General features: G+C 38.1%; 3 protein-coding genes across 3 annotated transcripts; 1 reads left to right on the forward strand and 2 right to left on the reverse strand.

Moving 5' to 3' along the window:
* Positions 1-1359: 1359 nt before the first annotated feature.
* Positions 1360-4888, reverse strand: LOC137717268 (transport inhibitor response 1-like protein). The gene is made up of 3 exons (XM_068456575.1): positions 3763-4888; positions 2942-3443; positions 1360-2864 (listed from the first exon to the last, which is right to left on the reverse strand). The coding sequence occupies exons 1-3, from the start codon at positions 4386-4388 to the stop codon at positions 2094-2096; spliced, it is 1899 nt and encodes a 632-aa protein (XP_068312676.1). The 5' UTR covers positions 4389-4888; the 3' UTR covers positions 1360-2093.
* A 4601-nt stretch (positions 4889-9489) lies between these two features.
* Positions 9490-13618, forward strand: LOC137717269 (GEM-like protein 1). Its single transcript, XM_068456576.1, has 4 exons — positions 9490-9957; positions 10072-10173; positions 10608-10879; positions 13114-13618. The coding sequence occupies exons 1-4, from the start codon at positions 9627-9629 to the stop codon at positions 13309-13311; spliced, it is 903 nt and encodes a 300-aa protein (XP_068312677.1). The 5' UTR covers positions 9490-9626; the 3' UTR covers positions 13312-13618.
* A 4968-nt stretch (positions 13619-18586) lies between these two features.
* On the reverse strand, positions 18587-19779 carry LOC137718379 (zinc-finger homeodomain protein 2-like). The gene has a single exon (XM_068457917.1). It carries the CDS (start codon positions 19602-19604, stop codon positions 18783-18785), a length of 822 nt encoding a protein of 273 aa, XP_068314018.1. The 5' UTR covers positions 19605-19779; the 3' UTR covers positions 18587-18782.
* Between the last annotated feature and the right edge of the window lie 2658 nt (positions 19780-22437).

Here is a 22437-nt window from a genome sequence, read left to right on the forward strand (position 1 = left end):
CACGTGACCACATACTTAATCACCAGTTTTGTGGGTGACCCTTTTGATCTACGTATCCCTCCACCAGTCAGTTCCGAAGAAGGGAGAATAACTTATATGTTACTGTCATTGTGTTGTTTGTGGCGTTCAATGACGTATATATAGCAATGTATGATTAATTCAAAACATTACTTATTGATAAATCAGTTTTATGTATGTCATTCTCTAAAAAAGTGGAGCTTCCCACTGCAAACACATATTAATAATGTGCGGGTCTGTTAAACAAACAGTATAATGCATGTGCTAAGCAAATGGGGTTGTGTTCGAGGGCCATTTAATTTGGTGAAGTTTTGTATTTAGATAAAAATGATGGGGTTTGATGCGTGCAAGTAGGTGAGTCGGCTCAATCACAAGGGATCATTTTATGTAATGGACGGCTAAGATTGATTGATACGTCGCTCCTCGTCCTTGTGTAAGGTCTCTATCAGGCTTTTTTTTTTTTTTTTTTTTTTTTGGGTCTTCACTTTTTCTCTGGGGACAAGGATGGTTGATGGAAAAAAGGAAAAATAAAAGCAAACTTAGAAGGAATGATACAATCAAAAAGCAAAGGTTATCATCCTTTCATTCTTTGTCAGCGACTATGCCCACCATATGCATTGTGGATAAGCGCCCATACATGACACCCGCTTATCCGAAGCAATTAGACCCCAATCCACCCTCATGGATTGTCCGTCGTCTATCAGAATGACCACGATTCATGAGACCGGGTTAAAAAGCAGAGAGGGAAACCACTTGCTTTTTGTTAAAGGTTGGTCTTAGGTATTCCCGCTACCAAATAGTCCGTCTTTTTAAACAATCTTCGCGATTCCATATTGCTTGATGGAAACAACAAAGAGGGCAGATAAATTTTTTTTTTTCTTTTTTCTTTTAATTATGAGATGGGGAGAAAAGGAGGAGTTTGTGAAGTCATTAGAGTTGGCTGCTTTATAACGCAATCACGGGGGTGTGACAAGTCATCAGATGAAGGGCCCCACTCTTAACCATATACAGGTTTTACTCGTACCCAAAAATGGACCTGAAAACTTTTGTAAGCACAGCAATTTTTATTGATTAGGGTTTTTCCCTTGCACCTGAGGTCTCAGGACCAGGTTGCTCATTCTGCGGTTTCCACCGACCGGCGGTAGCTGATACCAACTCGTATCTTTTGTGGCGGGCGGGGGCGGGTGGGGGCGGGTGGACTCCCGACACCGCCGCGGGTTTCTTGAATCCAGAAAATCATTAAGGATTTATTTCAGTGCCTATTGATCATTCCACAGCCCAAGGAAAAAAATAGGCAAGGATATGGTCCCATGCATATTTATGCATTTATTAACCAGATGATCAACATTTGCTAATAATAACAATAATAAATTCAAGAGTCAGATACTACAACAACACATCTGAAAGAAACAAACACTTTGAAACTGCAGATAGAGAGAGAGAGAGAGAATGAGATAAGATTGTATCAGTCTACAGCTTAAAAAATAAACTACAATTTGAATCAAAATAAACAGACTAAGCTCTCTCTTCCTTTACTTCTCTACCGGCGGCGCAGGGGAGGAGCGTGTAAATTTAATCTGTCCGGTCGTCCGCTTCAAGACCTATCTTCCATTTCCCCAATTCCTCTGAAGATGGGATAGCTTGTGAGTCTCTAATCAACCCTCCCTTCACCCCCTCCGGTAGCCTTTGTTTATGATCAAATGAATATGGAAGCAAAAACAAACATGAAATTTAGAAGCGTACCAATACAACATTTGGGTAATCCAATACATTGCAGAGCCATTGATCCACAGCATCTGCACCCCTCCTCTGAGTTCGGGAAGAACCAAAGCCGAGAAGAAATGCAGTCAGACAGTGCTGTGAATGCCATTGCAATTGTGGCACCTGATCGTCATTGCAACAGCCCCAGCACAGGACTGTAAGTTGTTTACTCACCTTCGTTCAAAGAATCAAAAGCCACAGCAGGAACCATCTCACGGGTTATATAAAAGTCACCCGCAGAACGTTTTTCCCCCAACAAACAAGTGTTTAACTTGCTCAGATGCCACCACAGTAAGAGATGAAACAGCTTCAAGCTAAATGCCAGGTCTCAGGATTTCAACAAATTGCGGAATATCATCCCTGGGACCCTCAAGGGATCGGTACATGTATAGCGTATCAAAATTATCACCCTCTTCCTCCCCTTCATTACTCTTCATCACTTCCACCACGAGGCGAGGCAGTTCTCGAGCAATTGCCCAACAACCTTGGCGTGTTAGCGAACACGAAGACATCCAAAGGAATCTCATATTGTAATAGTGGTGCAAACCAGAACACAATGCTGTATCCCCAAATGGGCTGTCCCTTATTTCAAGCTTTTGCAATTTATGGCAGCCCTCAAGCACGTATTTAAGCCCTAAGTCACTATCACCGGCAAAGGCAACTGAAAGGGTTCGAACCAACTTTCCATATTTTCCAATGTAGCTGAATGCTCGATCAGTCAATAAGCCCGACACAGCAAGGCGGGTGAGCTTCTTACAGTTCATAACTATTGCTCCGAAACCTTCATCCATAGGTTCACCAGTAACATGGTCAGGCCGGCGGCGCCCCATTATACAAAGACGAAACACCACAAGCTCTGAGCAATTCTTTGACATTGCTATTACAGCTGCATTTGTCATTCGCTGACAGAAGTATAAAATAGACCGCAGTTTTCTACAACCCTCAGAAATTGCTTCGAGACCCACCTCAGAAACAGGGCCCTCTGCATCCTCCTGAGCATTAACAGGAAACACCCGAAGCTCATGCAGTTCCTTGCAAGTTGCAGCCACTGCCTTAAGTCCTTCATCACATATTGAATCGAGTACCTGCACAAAGATATCCATATTAGGCTTCAAAAGTCAATTATCTCCAGTGTTTACGCATTAATACACAGAACACATACCCAAAAAGACTGGAGTTTGTGGCATTGGGATATGACTGGTTTAAGTTGTTCCGCAGTGATGTTTGCATAGCTCAAGTTCAGAGAGGTGAGATTACTACAGACAGGGAAAATTGCAGGAATGTAATCCAGCAAGATCTCCCGGAACCCAGAGAGACAAACTAAGGATTTGCACGCAGCAAACGCAGAGACATAATCCAGTTCTTGATCACCCTGAGCCATGCCCTCAGATAAATTGAACGAGCCCGTTCCTAAGTGCGTCAGTTGAGGAGCTCGGACCATCAGGCGGTATAGCTGCCCAATTGAAACATGGCGGTTCAACCTCAGTTTCTTCAGGGAAGGTGACCTAGCCACTAGCTTCTCCAATGCCTCGAAATTTATGTGGCATTCCACACAATCGAACATCAGAGATTCAAGAAACGTTTGACTCTCTGGAAAACAACATATCCAATCCACTTCATCGTCCATAACTTCGGTTTCAGTCAGATCAAGCACTCTAAGCTGTCTGCAGAATACACACACACATACACACATTAACCCCACTATTCGATTCCCCACTGCAAATTCACATCATCTAGGCACTTCATTGATTCAAATGCTTCATATGGAAAAAAGACTAAGCAGTTTATCCAAACAAACCCAGAAGCCCGAAATAGATCCAAAAACAGTAATCAGATCCAAACAATAATACCCATTAAAGCTTCAACCTTTCTACTCAAACCCCAATTAAAATCCATTTCACGGAACTAGCCCACCATTGTTTACACTAATAAAAACTTAATTAAGAAATTGATATGAAACTAATAACGAAATTAGCAAAGTACCTGCACTTGCTAACGACGACGGCGAGCCCACTGGTCCCGAACCCATCGCAGCAAACCAGGACGAGCTCCTTGAACCCAGCAAACGACTCAGCCAAGAGGGCAAGATCGTCATCCGTCACGGACATCCGCTTCAGGCAGAGCTTCTCGAGCCAGGGGTACGCCTTGGCCATGGAGGACACCCACGGCGCCAAGTGGGCCCCCCAATTGGCCGGCATGAGGTTGAAATCGGCGAACCGGGGCTTGCCCTTGATGGTCACGGCCAGGACCCGGGTGAACCGGGCCGTGGCCCGGCGGGGAGCGACGGCGTAGCAGTTGCCGATGAAGAGCTCGGATCGGGTGAGGGCTTCCGCGCGGTACCAGGACTTGCAGACCAATGAGGCGGCGCTGCGGTCGCGGCGGGAGGTGAGGAAGCAGAGGACGTTTTCGAGAACATTCTCAAGGACTTGGTCCGGATAGGGGACGGTGTACTCGACGGAGGTGCCGCCGCCGGACACAGAAACTCCGGAGCAGTTGCGGGACTTGGTTGAGGGGATTGGACCGTCGATGAGATCCAAGGACGGAGATCGGTCGTCATCCTCGGACATTTGGGATGAGGAGGATGAAGGGATTGATGGGTCCTCAACCATAAAAGCCCTTCCTTCTCACTTCTCTCTCCTCTCTCTCCCTCTCTCTCTCTCTTAACAATCTCTGAAACTGGGATGGTGATCTGAGTTTTGGGTTTTTGATCAAATAAAAATATCAAAAATCGAATCTTTTTTGGTGAATTTTTAAATCAGATCACGTTATGGGGCTCTGATGGAGGAGTGAATTGGATTTGGGGGTTTTGATTTGATGAGAGAGAGAGGAGAGAGAGAGAGAGAGAGAAGGATAGAGAGGTGGGTGTGAGTGATCTGCAGAGAAATGGAGATGATGGGTTGGGATTAATTTAACAATTAATTGGTCACAGGGGGAGAGTGAACAGTAGGGCTATGGCTATGCTGTCTGTGTCTCAGTGTCTCTCTGAGCATTGGGATTCTCCATGGTTTCTCTCTCTTGTTTCTCTCTCTTTTATCTGTACTATCCATCCCATCCAATGGCTCTCCACACTTCTTCTCCTCCATTATTTGGGGTTTTTGCCCTTTACAATCCTTGTCTTTTTTCTCTCCTTTTCTTTTTCTTCTAGGATTAGTATCTCCTTCTTTCTTTCCTCTTCCTTTTTCTTTTGCTATTTTCTCCCTAACATTTCATGTAAATTTGTGGACAACCCCCTTTTGGTCAGTAAATTTGTGGACAACTCCCTTTTGGTCAGTAAAATTGTGAACTGTTCCTTTCTCACTACTTACTTTTACTTACATTAGTAGTAGGTTTAAGCATGATTTGTATTACGATTTAGTAATATTTTAATTTATTTATAAATGAGAAATTTTAGATTCGATTTTCTTCAACAGTAAATTTCAAATACATCTATATTAATATTCTTTACAAAATGTCAGAAAAAGTAAGTGTGACACCAATATTTTGAACCCATATAAAAATCACAATTTTATAGTAAGTTAGAAAATTTGAGTGTGATATCAATATTAAACTCAGGCTGCCTGATTTCTATACATAAGTATTACAATTACTCAAACTACTATAAAAGACAAGAAGTAGATGAATAAATTACTTTTAACTCGTCAACCCTAAGCTGAATAAATTGGTTTGACTTCCCTTGCATATAGATTGAAGAGTTAAAATATTGTAGCTCCCACATTATAATATGTAATTCGATACTTAAAAATAAATAACTTAAACATGAATTGATTTTACCAACCATATGAAAGGAAAAGGATTCCATGATTATGGTTGTTCATCGTACATTATGCGGCCAGGTATTATTTATATTTAATTTTAAATTTCAAATGATTTCTGACCGTACGATGTATGATGAACGGATATAATCATGGGATCCCTCGGATCCCTAGGAAAAGAATCCGACGAGGATCCTTTTCCCATATAAAAAAGCTAAAGGAAACAACAAATAAGCAACAAGAAGAAATAATTGGTTTTAACTTGTGGCTTATATAACCTTTAAAACAAGTGGGAATTAACTGGAACTTGGTGACAATCAACAAGTGGGAGTTAACTTAGCCTAACGTTATTAAAACTGATTGAATATTTATGGAATTGGATCGTCTCCTGAGCACAAGCTCATGATCCTCCTGACCAACACGTAAGCTATTGAATTTTGATCCAACGGCTACAAACAGGGGATCCCTCTAAAAGTTATAATAATTGTAACCGATCAAATGGCTCACGTAGGCTGGTCAGCAGGATCCTAAGCTTGTGCTCAGGAGACGATCCAATTCCAATATTTATATATGTCTCTCGTTAACTAAAATTCGTTAAACCAGTTAGTAAAATTACCAAGAAAATCCCAACGATAAAATAATTATAAGTGATCAAAGTTGAAAGCTGAAACAATCACACTAGTCAACACTAATTAGAGACCAAAGTTTCATGTACAAATGAGAATAAACTGGAGTAGCAAACGCCTCGAGAAAAATTAGCTTTCCCGCCGCAAAGAGATATTAAACTGGAGTATCTATAGGAATACTTCAAATTATCGCATTCATTTGTCAATGAAAGTAAGCAAGTTACTAAGACTTTATTTTATTATCTTTTGCAAAAAAAAAAATTAATTTCATATTGCTATTTAGCAATATTTGGCAACCCAAAATTCTTCATGTCTGATTTACTTTGTACTTATAATTAGAACCATTCATATTATTCTATAAAAAATTTTGAAAAAAAACTGAATCAAAACTAAGGTCGTTAAGTGAATTAATTGTAGTAAATAGATAGATAATTCGTAATGCTTTTACATTTCTATCCCAAGAAGATTTATGGATAAAATACGAAAAATTTTGAGTAGGAGGGCTCGTCTAGTCAAGTATCATTCTTCATGATATAGAACTATAGGACAAAAGAAAAATCTTATTAAGATAAGAAATTTTACATGAGTTACATCCACAATTAGAAAAAGAAAAGGTTTCTGTCAGTACGTACGCTTTCTCTAAGAAAGTGAAGGCACGGTCCAATCCAAAAGGAGTGAACAGTTGTATTTCACTGGAGCTCCTTCAGGGGCTGCTTTTGAGAAAAGGCTGACGAAACGAAAGGTAGAAAATACAACTGTTTGGCGTTATATGCACGCGCAGTATATTCGCGTCAGTAAACTGCCAACTCTCTTTACTCCCTTATTTTTTTTTTAAAGAAACTAATGAAAATGATTAGAAAATTTTGAGTTTTAACAGAAAAGATAAAAATATGTTGTAAGTGAATAGTACCAGGATTAACTTTTTAGAGTAAAAATATAATTTTTCATTAAAGTAAACAGTATTAGGAATTTTTCGTTAAAGTTTCATTTCTTTTATTCTATTTTCCTTTGTAGCAAAATATTATAAAAATTAACTAAAAAAAAAAGTGGATGGAATTGCAAGTGAATTCTATCAGTCTCTTTATTTTTAGGAGTAGGATTATCTCCTCTTCTTTTTTTTCCCTTCCTTTCTATTTGAATCATCACGGTTAAGATGCATTAACATCTTATATTAATTATTTTATTGAAAGAAAAAGACAAAATAGAGAATGGGAGAAGATAAGATGAAAATGGATGAAAAGATGAGATGAGAGAATCATAATCTTTATTTTTATTAAGCTCAAAATACGGTTGCTTTTTTTTGGTAAAGGAAGTACAGTTGCTTAGGTTACGACTATCATTTGTCCTTTTAACTCTTGTCTTCTGTGTTACATCTTTGTCTTTTTTTTTTATTTAATTATTTGTGATTTTTTGGAAAAATAACATTTTACCGCATTAATTTTAGTTCACATAGTAAATTCTTACTTTATTTTTAAATATTATAATGTCATACATTAATTTACGGATTTAATATAATGTCATACATCAACTTACGGATTTGATATAATGTCAAACGTTCGTCTCTGTTAGTTAAGTTAAAGGTTACTGCAGAGATTATAGGCCTTTTTTCTTTTAGAGGCCTTTTAATGATCCTAATTGCTGTTCAGCCAAACACTTTATTAGCATGTTTTTTAGTTACAAACTTCACTAAAAAAGTAGATTACGTTAATGATATATATATTTGTTTTTGGAGAACTGATTTGGTATTAATAATCACATCTTAAAGTGTTGGACAACTTGTCAATTGTTGATAATGTCGTAACAAGTGAGGATACTCGCTGGATCCTATTTGTGAGGATTCTGGGGATCTTCAATTAACATATGTTCATCGTATATCGTGGGTCAAAATCATTGTAATTTTTTTTATATTTAAAATTGAATATAAACAGTACCTGACAAAATTTGATTCCACAATGTATAATGAATGAATGTGATTGAATGATCCCCAAAATCCTCACAAAAAGGATCCAGTGAGGATCCTCTCTCATGTAGTAACATTAGGTAATGTACTTTGTAAAGTCAAGTGGAGACCGATTTAAATCAACATAGTTCTTTATATACGGTCACAAAGATACTTAGGTCGCAAGAGGATTTCTAACTTGTTTAAGACTGGGCACTGCTCTACATGGTTGTTCCTACTGGAAGAGTTGTTGGGTCATAAAGTTTGGATCTTCTTTGGTGAACATTGGGACTTATTTAAGTGCTCATACATTCGGACAACATGATGATCCCTCCATACTGAGTGCATACTTAAAAATTGAATGTATAAAATGTCGTTTGATCCCTTAAATTATTGAGTCAGTTGAATTGATCATCTAAACGATTTTTTAGGAAATTGACCCTTGAACTATTTTAAATCAGCTAATTAACCCCTTACTGTTAGATTTGAGAAAATTTCATCCACTTTCCCGTTAGATTTGAGGGTAAATTCATCATCTTATTTGTTGGACCAAGAATTCTGAAGATTTTGGAAAGAAAAAACACACCGAGGGTTGTGGCTTATGGATTGCCTATGCTGCAGGTGGAGGAAAGTTTGAAATTAGACATCTAACAGTGGCTGATTATGTAGTTGATTTGAACAAACACACATGTTCTAGCCGAAAATGGGATCTATGTGGTTTACCTTGAGGCCACTTCATGTCTGCAGAAACATCATTCACCAATGCACTATGTCAACCCTGCATGGGATAGCTTATGGCAACTTCACCTCTCCGATGTCCAGCCAAGAAGTGTGGTTCAAAACTGGTCATAGGCCCATTAAGCCTCGTAAATTTGTTGAATTTTTATAATTAGTCAATTTTCTCTTTTGAACTTTTATAATTAGCTAATTTTTTTTTGAAATTTAATTTCAGCCGATTACCCCCTAAACTTTATAACGGGTCAATTTCTCTCATGAACTTTAATTTCATAATCGACAAGTTTCTAGTAATGAACTTGTTGGGGTGAGTAATTATTTTTCGTATTTGAATTTGGAGCTTGAATTGAAATAGGTGAACCGAGGTGGTCATGTGAATCAAGTCATAAGGAAGGTTAATGAAATGACATCACAACCCCAACATGTTGCTGAAAAAGTAAGACCATAGAGAAGATTCATAGCATGAGAGATAATTTCAAAAAAAAAAATACACAGGAACGGAGTGAACTAGCGGAAGAAAAGAAAGAAGAAGAAAAAGATACGTTGCCTTGTTAGGATAAAATTACCTTTTCGGCCATGACTTGTCAAGATTTGGGCCTATTGACTATTTGACTACAAAATGGACTGTGCAAATTCCCCTCTTTACAAACTGTCCAAATCCAAAATCCAAAATTCAAAATCCAAAATCCCAAATTAATCTCTTCGCACCAGTTGTCTTCTCGCAGACTCCGCCGCCGAACAAGCCGTTTGAATTCCCAAACACGACAAAGATTCCATTGTCCCAATCACTACAAAATGACCGACCACAAGGTGGCAGCAGCACCGCCTGCACCTGATCACCCGCCACCGCCATCTCACTCCGAACACTACGCTCCATACCCTAAGGTCGATCTCAACGACGTCGCTCCGCCTCCCCACTCCGAAACTTGGACCTCCGTCTCCATCGCCTCTGAAACGCCTCCGCCCCCGAAGTCGGAGGGCCCGCCGGTGCAGCCGCCTGTTCCGCCACCGGTGGTTCAAGCCGAGGCTCGCGGTCCGATCCCCGGCGACGCCGCCACCTCCATGCCGGCGGAGTCCAATCCCTACGTCGCCACTCCTGCGCCGCCTCCCCCCTCCTCCGTCAAGAGTGAGTAACCAACCAACACTTGTGTGTTCAATTCTTTGATAAGTTAGGGTTTTTGCTGTTGAAATGATGAATTTGTGAGTGTTGTTGTGTTGTATTGTTTGTTGTGGGTCTTAGAATCGATGGATTCAGTGAAAGATGCTCTCGGAAAATGGGGAAAGAAGGCTGCGGAGGCCACCAAGAAGGCCGAGGATCTTGCTGGCAACATGTGGCAACACTGTAAGTATTCAATTCTGGTTATTTGAACGTTTTGAATGTGAATTCGCAATGACAGTTGTCTTGTGCATGCTCTAGAATTCTGTATTAGCCGATGTAATTCATTGCCACGAGCAAATGTTATGTCTAGTATGCTGTTAATTGCGGTCTTTGTGTTGTTCCAACATGGTTAAGCAATTGCATGACATTTCTATGCGAAGCATTCCTGTTTGGTAGAAGGATTGGTGTCAATTTTGCGTGTTGGGAGTTGGGAATCAGGAATGGATTCAATATGTGTGCTTTTAGTTGGAGTATCTTTGGAGTTAGGATTTTGCCTCTGGATTGTTTTTGCTACCGACTTCATCATTGGCATCATCATCATGTACTGAATTCATAGTAAACTTTCTGCTGTTGTATTTGTGAGACATAATGAATGTACTGCTGCTTTCCTGAACTAGTGAAAACGGGACCCAGTTTTGCTGATGCCGCTGTGACAAGAATTGCTCAGAGCACAAAAGTACTTGCAGAAGGTGGTTATGAGAAGATCTTTCGACACAATTTTGAGACTGTCCCAGAGGAGCAACTTCTAAAGACATTTGCTTGCTACCTATCCACATCAGCTGGCCCGGTAATGGGAATTTTATATTTGTCATCAGCTAAGCTTGCATTTTGCAGTGACGATCCCCTTTCATACACAGTTGGTGACCGGACTGAGTGGAGCTATTATAAGGTATATTGGATTACTTCTGTTTGCCTATGCTTTTGAACCAATTGTCGCCTTTTTGGAGTTATGACTTAGGAGCCGTTTATGCTTCCAAATGGTGATAGTGCAGTTTGAATTTCTCTCAGATTTTTAACTTTCATATTACATGATTTGATATTTATAAAATAGAGTAAGTTACCTAACCTCTTGACGTTAGTGATATTATAGAAACTTCCGCTCAATTTTAGAAATTAGACTCTTCTCTTGTGTTTTGGTAGGTCTAAGACTCTGAAATAAAATTTACTGCTGAGACAGTTTGAATGCTGAGGTAGGTTTTAATTGAAAATAGAGATTTCACTTCCATGGTGCGTTTAATCTGAGATTCTGAAAGATAGGTCATGATAAAAATATGAGGGATCAGCTTTTTTTGTAGATTAATTTAATTTCTCAAAAGTAGGAGGGAGGTTTCTGTAATTCCACTTAACCTCAGGGATAGGTACATGTAATCTATAGGTTTCTTGTTATATTGTAGTAGTAATTGCCTCCAATTATGTATTCCAGTTATGGGCTAGTTGAGTCAAAAGAAGGAAAACATAAACAAAGAACTTTGTAGTTTTCGAATTTTGTGGTGATTTGGCTCAACCATTGACATCACCCTCTTTTGAAGGCCAATTGACCGAATGGTGTAAGGCGATGTGTCAGAATTGATTTCAAGTTGAGTGACTTGGGTTGACCAAATGTTACACACAAGTAGGTAGTGTCGCATATACTAATTTACATAGCCATGCCACTCCCCCCAAACCCACACCAACCACCACCAACCCCACCTCCACACCCCCCCCCCCCCCCCCCCCCCCCAAAAAAAAAAAAAAAACCATAATTTAGCTTAGTGCTTGTGTTACTTTGACCTTGTGAGCAATATATCCCTTTGTTAATTTTTTACCCCCAACCTATAGGTGTCAAAACATTTCAGTTGTTGGTTTTACCTGAAAGGGAAATCACGTTTCATGAGGTAAGAAGGATATACACAACCTTTGACCATGACAACCTAAATCCTGAGTTCGGTAACTCAACCTTGTGTTGGTTTGTATGAACACTTAATAAAAAGAAACATGCTATTTGTAAGATGTCACTTTACATTAATTTGTCTTTCTCAGTTCTGAGATTAATCTTTGCTAAAATGGTTTTACTTATTATGTCTATCACAATACATATGGTCAGGTTGTGTACTACTATCATTTCCTTATGATGATTTCTGGTCATTAAAAGCCCGATTGCATTTATTCTTTTGGAAACTATTAGTGGGTTGGTATTGAATGATTCTTTTGAGATACGTAGCTATTGTTTGAAGGTTTTGGTGTGGTGCTGACTTTAATGGGTCAATCTTGGCGAGGGGATTCAAATATTTGAACTTGGTATTATAGGAACTCTAACTTTAGTTTGGGAGTATGATACGTTGGTTGATCTTTATTTTTTATATACATTAACAATTTAGTCATGAGGTACCTAGTTATATTTTGATAGACTTGAATGCAGAAATGTTTGACATGACAAGGCTGTCGTTAAGAATGATGTGACAAAGAACACGCAATAGGAAGAATACAGCTAAAATCTCGAGTGATATTAGTAGGTGGAAAGGCTTAAAGACTTTAATGATTGTTACCTTCCTCAACGTTGAACAGAGGATGAAAGGATTTATATATTAATTGAAATTTGAAAGTGTTGGCCAAGCAAGGTAATGGGTAAATAGAAGATCTTGAAAATCTTGTATTGAGAACGATCCTATATTTTGATTTCTTCCCTTTAGTTGTCTAATTGCTGCTGAACCCATGCTTGTTTTGTTGGTTATTGTCGTCGTTAATGTAGATGGCACTTTGACAATCCTTTTAAGAGAGAAGATCTGTTTTTTTTTGACACAAAATCTTTTTCCAAATATACTTTTAACAAGCCAGCTATTTCTTTGACGCATATTTTTTTGCATGTCCATGTCCTATCTATATATCAGTATAAAGCCAAACCGTCTGATTGGTGAAGCATTTTAAATACGTAAAATGCCGTGGTTTCTTATTTAAGTGTTACAACTTACAAGTAGTGAAACCGAAACTCTATATTTTATTATTTATTCATCATGTTAAAGACTATTATGATCCCACTAATTGCTCTATTTTTTTTCTTTCATTCGGTTTTGAGTTACTGTTTATACGTTAAAATGTCTCTGTTAGCTATCAACATAATCTGGTTTGATTCCTTGTCATATGTAGGTGATTATTCCATTACATCAGCTGAAGGCAGTCAATCCATCAACGAGCAAAGTGAAAGCAGCTGAAAAGTACATCCAGGTTGTCTCTGTTGACAACCATGAGTTTTGGTTCATGAGCTTTGTGCACTACGATAGTGCTGTGAAACATCTTCAAGAAGCGCTGCAGCCGCATCCTCATACCCACAGCGTATCAGTGTAAGCAACAGGAAATCATGTTGGCAAAACATGTACGGAGATGAATTATCCTTCGGAATATGGAATCCATGAGCTATAATGTGGATGGTGTATGTATTTTTGTTCGGTTGGTGGAATTGCTGTGCTATATTTCTTGTCGGAACCCACAGATTGCAACTTTACTTTTCCGTTGTAGCGATTGATGGTATTTGGGACGTCGGAGGTTTTAGTGGAGTCTATATTTGTTGTAAATGACATTTGTGATTGTATACATGATATTTTCAGACTATAACTTTGTTGCGAATGTGGTGTCAATCAACGAGAAAACTTGCATATTCCGAATGTGAGCAATTTTGTTTTCTATAAAATTACCAAGTGAGGAAGAAGATTGTTACTTAGTACTACGGTTTAGTGATATTCTTTTTCACTTATAAGTGATAGTTAAGGTTCGATTTTCGCTAAAGGAGAATTTGAATCACTTTATTACAATTCATTATGAGGTTAAGGCTACCTTTTCTTTTTCGTTGTAGATAATATCTTTTGTTGAAAAGAAAATTAGAAAAAAGAGTATAGCTTTAGAATATAGGGCCTAGTCTGGTCCATTAGGTCGATTTTTCCAAAAAACTACAGCATGTATTGACCCAGGCCTACTCCTGCACCTGCAAGACGTACACCTACACTTGGGCTCAAGCTCTAGCCCATAGCTTGATCAGAAAGAATTTGAAGATGGACCAAGGTAGCTTGTAGGGGTCCATTATTTGCCCAATCAGGGGACTTTCATGGTGCGGGTACACCATCGCGATGACGTTTTATGTCAACGATATAATACCACATATAAGTTTCTGCTTACATGGTGTTGTGTCATTAGCATGGATCACACGGTGATAGAGAACCTGTGTCATATAAGCTGCTCTCTAATATAAGAACTTACCTACGATGGTTTATAATTTACATAATCTAGTATATTCTTTTTTAAGTAATGCTATAATTATCATCTATTTGTATCATCTATTTAATAAAAATAGATTCCACCAATATATGTGGGAGATAGTACAAATACAGAAATCAGTAATACTAATTGGAGATCAAATAATCAGACAGGACAATGATTTCACCTCATACACACCCCTCTAATTTGGTAACAGTTAGATTTAACAATTAAAAAAAAAATTAACCGTCAAGAATATCAGAAGATATGCTCAAAGTAAAAAAAAAAAAAAAAAAAAGGCGTGTTGACATCACTATCCATAAGTAATATATTTCCACAATTGTATAAACTGCTCTGATTCTCTGAAGACAGAGGCATTGTAGAATTGTGGTTATGGAATGAGCAACCACAATTGAGGCCTTTAGAAATGCACAAGAAAACAACAGGCTTGTAATTTAAGGGATTATCATTATTTATCTTTACCATGTTCAAATTTCAGTTCGCATCTTTTGGGAAGAAATGTGTATATAGCCTGTTACATGTAGGTGCGATTCAATTTGGATAATGTGTATGTAAGCTACATTATCATTGATCACTTAAAAAACTACTTCAATTATGCTTTTAGAATAATTAACTATAAAATAAAGTAATTAGATGTTTGGTAAACTGTATTTTGCAAAATTATACGAGTATGAATAGCAATGTAAAAGCATAATAGAAGCAGAGGTGAGTATAGGGGTTATAGCGACAACGACAATGGCAACAGTGGTGGTGGTGGTGATAGTGGCAAAGGCAATACCAAACAACGCCTAAGTTTGATGTTCTCCAAGAAATCAAGAAGTTACTTGATTGAAAATATAAGTCATTTCTTAAGGTAAAATGGAACCTTATAAAACTCATTTTTCGGTTGCACCCGAATAATTTCTAGCCATTAATTCATGCACAATATCATAATTGAGCGTACATGTATCAACAATCAAGAATCAGTAATGTGTGGATGTGCACGTATTGGAAAATTATCCTTCTTTTACTACAAACAAAAATACGTACAATGATGTTACTCATCTATATTTACAACCGATATAAACAGATAAGGTGAACTGCCAATCTAATCCTTGAATTATATTACCTTAGTGAAAATTAGGTCCTTAAACTATTTTTCAGAAAAATCAGTCATTGAATTATAAAAATCTACCAATTACGTCTCTAATATTATATTCGAAGCTATTATATTCAATTTTCTGTCAATTTAAGTTATGTTACTTGCATGTGATACACATTAGAGGGCAAATTGGTAGTTTTTCATCAAGAAATAGTGTAAGTTAATTTTGGAGGGTAAATTAGATGTTAGATTCACAACCTATATGAAATGTTAAGGGCTAATAGGTGAGAAAATGATGGTATTACACTCTAAAGTATGTCAAGTGACTTAAGTTGACACAAAATTGGATAAAATAGCTTTGAATATAATAGTAGGGGTGGAATTAGCAATTTTTAATGATTTTAAGGACTTATTTTACCGAAAAAATAATTCAAGGGCCTAATTTTTATTGAGGTGATAGTTTAAGGACTAAATCGGCACTTCACCCACACAAATATATTAGTTTTAATGTCAGTCCCATTTGTATTTTGTGATCAGATCCTTGGATAAAGAGGCCACGTGTTTAGAATAAAGCAGCAGCAACACGAGCTTACATAATTTTTCCAACACCTTCAATCCTCCACTCCACTAATTACGTAACTATTTCTTTTCCGTATATCTTCACCATTACCATTACCACTCCACTAATTGTGTAGTAAATAAAAGATATATATTATTAGTGTTTTGTCGAGGATGTGATTTTACGTTCTAAATCATTTATTTTTTAGATACAACTTCAAAAGATATTTTAATATATAAACAATTCTTCTACGTTACAATGAACAACATTTGCAGACACAATATCTACGACATATATATCAACAGTCATATCCATCACATATTGACAATTTTAAGTTCGTAGTATTAACAATACCAACGAGATTGCCCACATTTAAAAAAATGCCATACTTATTTGTCAACTAAACTACCGATGTATATCTTATTTAAAGGTACATATATGTATAGTTTTGAAGTATTATTTTTCAAGATTGTTCAATATATATATGCTATATTGTGACTCTGATCTAATGATTATGCTGGCTCTTGAGGATGGTGATGCCGTAAATGATGCTTACATAGATAGTACTCTCTTCAGTTAAGCACTACAAATCAGAGTCACTCAGTACTACGGTCTGGTAGTATTCATTTTAGAAGTAAGAGGTCTTAGTTTTGAATCTCCTGGATAACAAATTCGATACTAAATTAGGCTGCCCATTGTGTTATTTAGCCGAACTTCCCTTCCTTCTAATGTAAAAATATCGAAGAACTCAAAAAAAAAAAAAAAAAAAAAAAAAAAAGAAGTACTACAAACTGGAAGAGAGTAGTTTGCTACTGTCAAGAAATTGACCAATTATTTAAGAAGATCAAGTGCTAGCTACGATAATCGAAATTTATTACAGTAATATAGGACGTGTAATTGTTTCTGTAACTCTCCTATAGGATGTGTAATTTTAGTAGAGGGACAAGCGGGAGTTTTCTTAATGTAATGATCTTCACTTTTTCGAAAAAGGATAAGTGCTTCGCATGCGACCATTGTAGGGAATGTACTTGTTCAGTTGTTCATGCAACTGAATTTCGTCGACCAGATCAATTAGGAACTTGAGATTGAATTGCTAAAATTAATCAGAGAAAACATAAAATACATGTTAAGATAATCATCCATCCATCATATATTCCATAGCCTCTGAGGCTTTCCACGAGCATCCATTAATGTTGTTCCATGCGAAACGATTAACCCCTTCTTCTATTTGGTAAAGAAATAGTTATTTTTCCTCTTAAAGTAAAAACCAAAAAATTTATGGATCATTTCCTCAAATTTTATTTTTATCAATGTGGGTGGGGTTATTTAAACTACATATTTCTTCTCACAATGTAAAGAAAATTATCACTAGACCAATAATTAGTGATGCTTATTTTATTCAATTGATTAAAATCGTACGGGTGATGCTTATTTTATTCAATTGATTAAAATCGTACGGGCGTAGTGCAAGACTTGTAAAAATGAAACCCCTTTTTTAGGTTACTAGCGAAGAGGATTTTGATCATTATTAATTGAGACAAATTAAGAGTATGAAAATCCTCTTAGTACAAACGATTTTTTAAACTATACACTGATTCACACATAAGAATTAATATTATCTTCTCACAAATAAATAAATTTATTCATCATTCATAACTAGAGAAAAAAAGAATGAGATTATAACACTACGCGTAAAAGATAAGCTAAACAAAACAACAAGCATACACGACCAAGTAGAACAAAAATGTGGTCCAATACGCGTGTTATAGAAATGAAGACTTACATATACACACCACGTCGCAGCATACTACATCATGTGGCCGTTACATGCTTATAATTAGTTTTTCGAAAATAGGAAAGCACCAAAGGAATTTCCTTTTCTTTTTCAAAAAGAAAGTAGATAAATGAAAACAAATCCAGTTGATGAGATCACATGTGTCCGGTAAGCTCAAAAATAGGTGAAATTTTATCATCTTGTTCCAGTTTTGAGATGGAAGTGTCCACAGACTAATGCAATATGAAGGTTGAGCCAAAATTAATATGAGAGATAGAGAGAGGGTCAAGCAAGATAAGGCGGTGATCATGGAAGAAAATAAGGATAAGATTGACAAATGTGGATGAACTTTCAAAAACCCAAAACGCAGAAAGTAATCCAGAATAATAAATTAAATTAATAAACAAAACAAAGCGAGAGCAGTTTTCAGCTTTGCTTTGCATGCTTATTACACGTTTCGATTGGAGTTTATGAAATTTTCTGGGTCTTTAATCATGTGATTAGTGGGAACTAATTAATTAATTAGTTAATTAATCAGAACCCAGTTTAGTTTAAATGATCATAAGCTTTCCCTCTTCTATTGGTTTTCTCCATTTTTCTATTTTTACTCGAAATAGAAAAACTGCCCTAAAACGCAATTCCAGTTGAAAGAAACAGCATTCCAGTTTTGGGTTTTTAGGGCAAACGTTATATCTCAGTGAGAACAAGCTGCACTGAGCAAAACATGTCAAAAAATTAATGTGGTCTTAATCAGTATATATGTTAACTAATTAGCACCAAATCCAGATGTTAATCACACAAATTAATCAGAAGAAGGAAATTTAGATGAAAACCTATTTTTGTTAAAATCGAGTGATGAAACCCTTTTTTGTTGAAACCAAGTGATGAAACCCTATCTAATTAACTAAGCTTAGCTAGTTAATTAAATTATCATTAATTAACACTAGATTAAGAAAAATCATCATTGTACTTGCATGATCATGAGTTAAGGGTGCTAAAGCTAAAGATTAATCATAACACGAACATAATTTGATTAATTAACTGGGTAATTAGAACACTGCAACATTTCTTTCTCGCTGAGCTAGCTACTTAGCCAAGCCAAGTAGGCATTAAATCAAATAAAATTTGGTTAATTAGGGCACTAATTTCTTACCAAGAGTGTGCTTGTTGTTGTGCATCCAAACCTTGAGCACATGGCGCTTCACTCCAGTCTCTCCGCAAAACTCCTCAATCGCCGCCTCGTCGTGTTTCTGAATCCTCCACCCAACTTTCTCCGCAAACTCCAACATCTTCTCCTTCTGCTCCTGCGTGAACTTTGTCCGGTGTCTCTTCTTACTCATCCCAAATCCTCCTCCGCCTCCACCGCCACTCGAACTTGGATTCGACACGTCCTCTCCCTCTTCCCTACTATGAGACCCTCCGCCGCCGCCGATGGATGCCGCAGGCAAGGCTAGTGTAGGCCTTGCGTGCGGCGAGGTGATCAGGTAGCCAGAAGGCGGTGGCGGTGGGCGACAGTAGCCTGAGGAGAATTGATGCTGATGGTGGTGGTGGTGAAGCTGGTGGGACCCACCGGCACCCTGGTGGTGATGAATTAACTCGCCCTCGGACTCCTTGCGGTGGAAGTTGCGGTGGCAGTTGCAGGCGGCACATTTTAGGGCGTCGATGGTGCCCTCATCCCCCGCAGAGAGAAACTCGCCACAGCCGTCGAGGGCGTGACCGCCGATGCTGACGGCGTGGTTCTTGAGGCATTCCCTGTACCTGACCATGGTGGCTAGGGTAGTGGTGGTGGTGGAATTGGGTGCTGCGGCAGTCCCCCTTTTTCGAGAACTGGAGACGGACTCCTCGCCGGCGGGCCCCATTTTGGGCCTGGAACTCTCTGCAACAGAGGCGTAACCCGGTGGCGCCGCCTGCATCTCCATCTCCTCGTCTTGCTCTTCGTGCTCATCAAATTCCATTCTCTCTCTCCCTCCCTCTCTCTTCTCTGAATTCTTAAGGAGAAGTGAAGATCTACATGGTTGCTGGTGAGCCCAATGAACTAATAAAGATGACGATCAACACCAACAATAAAGCTTCCTCAACCGGAGACAGACAAATGTAAATGACTACTGCTAAATGTTGGTTTGTATTACATCCAAGTGTTATGTATTACATAATAGTAATTAATATTATTTAGATTTTTTTTATTTCAAATACTGTTAATTTTCTTTTACTTTTTTGTTATCTTGTCATGGGTACTTTTTTATGGAGAAGAAGATAAGAGGCTGGAGAATGTGGCCATCAATTCCCCAGTCCTCCTCCAAACATTTCCCTTTCATTCACATTTCTTGTTTTGTTTTTTTCTGTTTACAAACAATGGAAGAATATATTAAATTTATTTAAATTATGAAAACTGAATTGAGTTAGATGCAGAGAAAACACACCACTTTAGCCAACTTGACGAAACTTAAGTTTGCCTCCTTCATTTACTTTAAGTTACTTTCGTTTGATTATTATATGTAAGAATTAGACATCCTGTTTAGGCAAAGATTTCTTTGGAGAGGGTCTATGGACCTCAGTACAGCTTCCCAAGGGATTGGCACTTTGGATATGTATGTTTGGTAGTCGGGCTGTTGCTTGTCTTGTGTGCTGCAATAAGAGCTTGAAGTTAGTTCTGAAATGTGCATTTGTGGGGCGTTAGGTGTAGGCCTTAAGACTCTCAATCAAACTAACAAAATGCTTAGGCGTGCCATTTCTATTTCAGTATAGCAGATGTAGAATAAGTGTGTTTTAAGTTGATTACTTGCACCTCAAGTTACTCAAACTTCTTGTTATCAAAGGATTGTCGCAGGTGGGTTAAGTTTGCATTAAGTTCTTTTTCTTTTCTTGTCACCAAGGATTTTTAGTTCATGATCTTGTATGTTCGAATGGAGGGAGTCCAATGCCCTTTAAGTCATTTGTTTGGTTCCAAGTTATTCTTAATGAAAAAAGATCCATTAAGTCAACCAGATATAGATGTAAATGGGACTCTTAAAGTAGAAAATAGGTGGAAATGACTTGAATACATGCTGAATAGTGCATCAAGCAATAGATCTACTAATTTCTAGGACAAACAAAGAGACTCGGGCAAGATTTCCCCTTATTTGGCAAGGTTGAACCTCTTGCATCCATTTGAGTTTACAGGGACTATATGCTAAAAAGGATGGATGGTAAACAAGTTTACATGAGGGAATCAATACTACTACACTGGGGTGGTCGCAGAGCTTTTATACTAGACAAAGATAGCTTTTCTAAGGAGACTATCGCTAAAAGGACTGAATCTGGGTAGATTTTAGCTTTTTGGATGCAAAATCTGGCTTGAAAGCAGAGTTTGTATGTTTTTTTGTTTGATTGGTTGAGAGTCATTGTCTCTATTGTCTCTTCTTCCTTTTATAGGCGATTTGGCCCGAGGGTCAGAGCTTTGCTCTTGCCCGAAAGCTCTTGAAGGGTAGTGAGTCATTAGCTTTTTACTTATAGTGCCATTGGAAAATGCTTTTTGGCTGATAGTAAGTCAGTGTCCATCACTTGTCATCTCAGTTATAGACATGTGGCTTGTGTCTTGGCTGAGAAAGCTTCAGTTTGTCTATGGGCTTGATGTTGGGCTTCGGGAAAGTCTTCATTTAATTTGGCATCATTGGGCTTTCCTTCATTCAAGCCCAATATTCAAATATTAACCCAAACAGTGCCCCCTTTAATTATTGTTGAGTCTGCAATCTGAGGCGTCAATGATGATTAAAATGAACATCATGCCTTTACTCAGGACTTGCGCCACTTAAACAGCCATTGTTAACTAAAACTTTGCACTAACCCATGATTTTTAACGTTTACTAACTGTTTACTATATAACCTTCACTTAAACCTCTCGGTCAAATTACTTTAGCAATTCCAATCCTTCTAATTTCCAAAATCCCCAGATTTCTCAGAACTCTCTTGCTCAATGTTCTTTCTCGCTTCCTGACTTCAATTTTCCCCCATTTTCTTCAAAATCAACCAATGACCCCCAAAACTACTTGTCCTGCATATGAATCCGGCGAAGGCATTGTCAACATGCGTCGCCTCCTTAATGGCCTTCATCGCCCTCGGGCTGGCCTGAACACTTCCATTTTCTTTGAAGAGGGATGGATACACTCTTTGGGACCTACCTGGACTTCAAGGGTCCCAATTTTTGTGGAGAACAACATGCCCAAGACCAATTGGTTCACCCACAACTCGTATTCGGCCAAAGCTGACATCTCATCCTCTAAGTGGTCTACCCATCGAAGAGGCTTCTCTCTGATGAAGGATGAGGCTTGGGCACAATGGGTAAATGAGCTTAAACCCATTTTTAAGAAGAAGTGGATAAATAATGGCATTTACGAGCTCATCATGCTCTCAAAAGTCACGGTGGTCGCCAAGCCCGAGCTTTTGACCATAGCTCTTCTATTCTGGAACACTGGACCAACACATTCGATTTCAGGATGGGTCTCATGACCCCAAACTTTCTCGAAATTGCTTAAGTCTTCGGGCTAAGGCCCTCGGGCAGAGTCATGGATATTACCCATAACTGGTCCTCTTTATCTCGCTCGACTGCTGAAGCCTCGGACGTCTCCGACTCTATCATCCGATTGGAGTATGATTCTTCAACCTTCAAGAGCTATGAGACTTCATTCAAAGGTTTCATCCCACTTGCCAAAGACGCCTTCAGCCCCTCTTTTGCCATAGCAAATAGGGATCAAGAGCACATATACTTCCTCTTGTACTGGCTCAACAACCATATCTTCCCTAACAAATCCA

The sequence above is a fragment of the Pyrus communis genome, chromosome 15 (genome assembly GCF_963583255.1).
Source record: "Pyrus communis chromosome 15, drPyrComm1.1, whole genome shotgun sequence".
NCBI lineage: Eukaryota > Viridiplantae > Streptophyta > Magnoliopsida > Rosales > Rosaceae > Pyrus > Pyrus communis.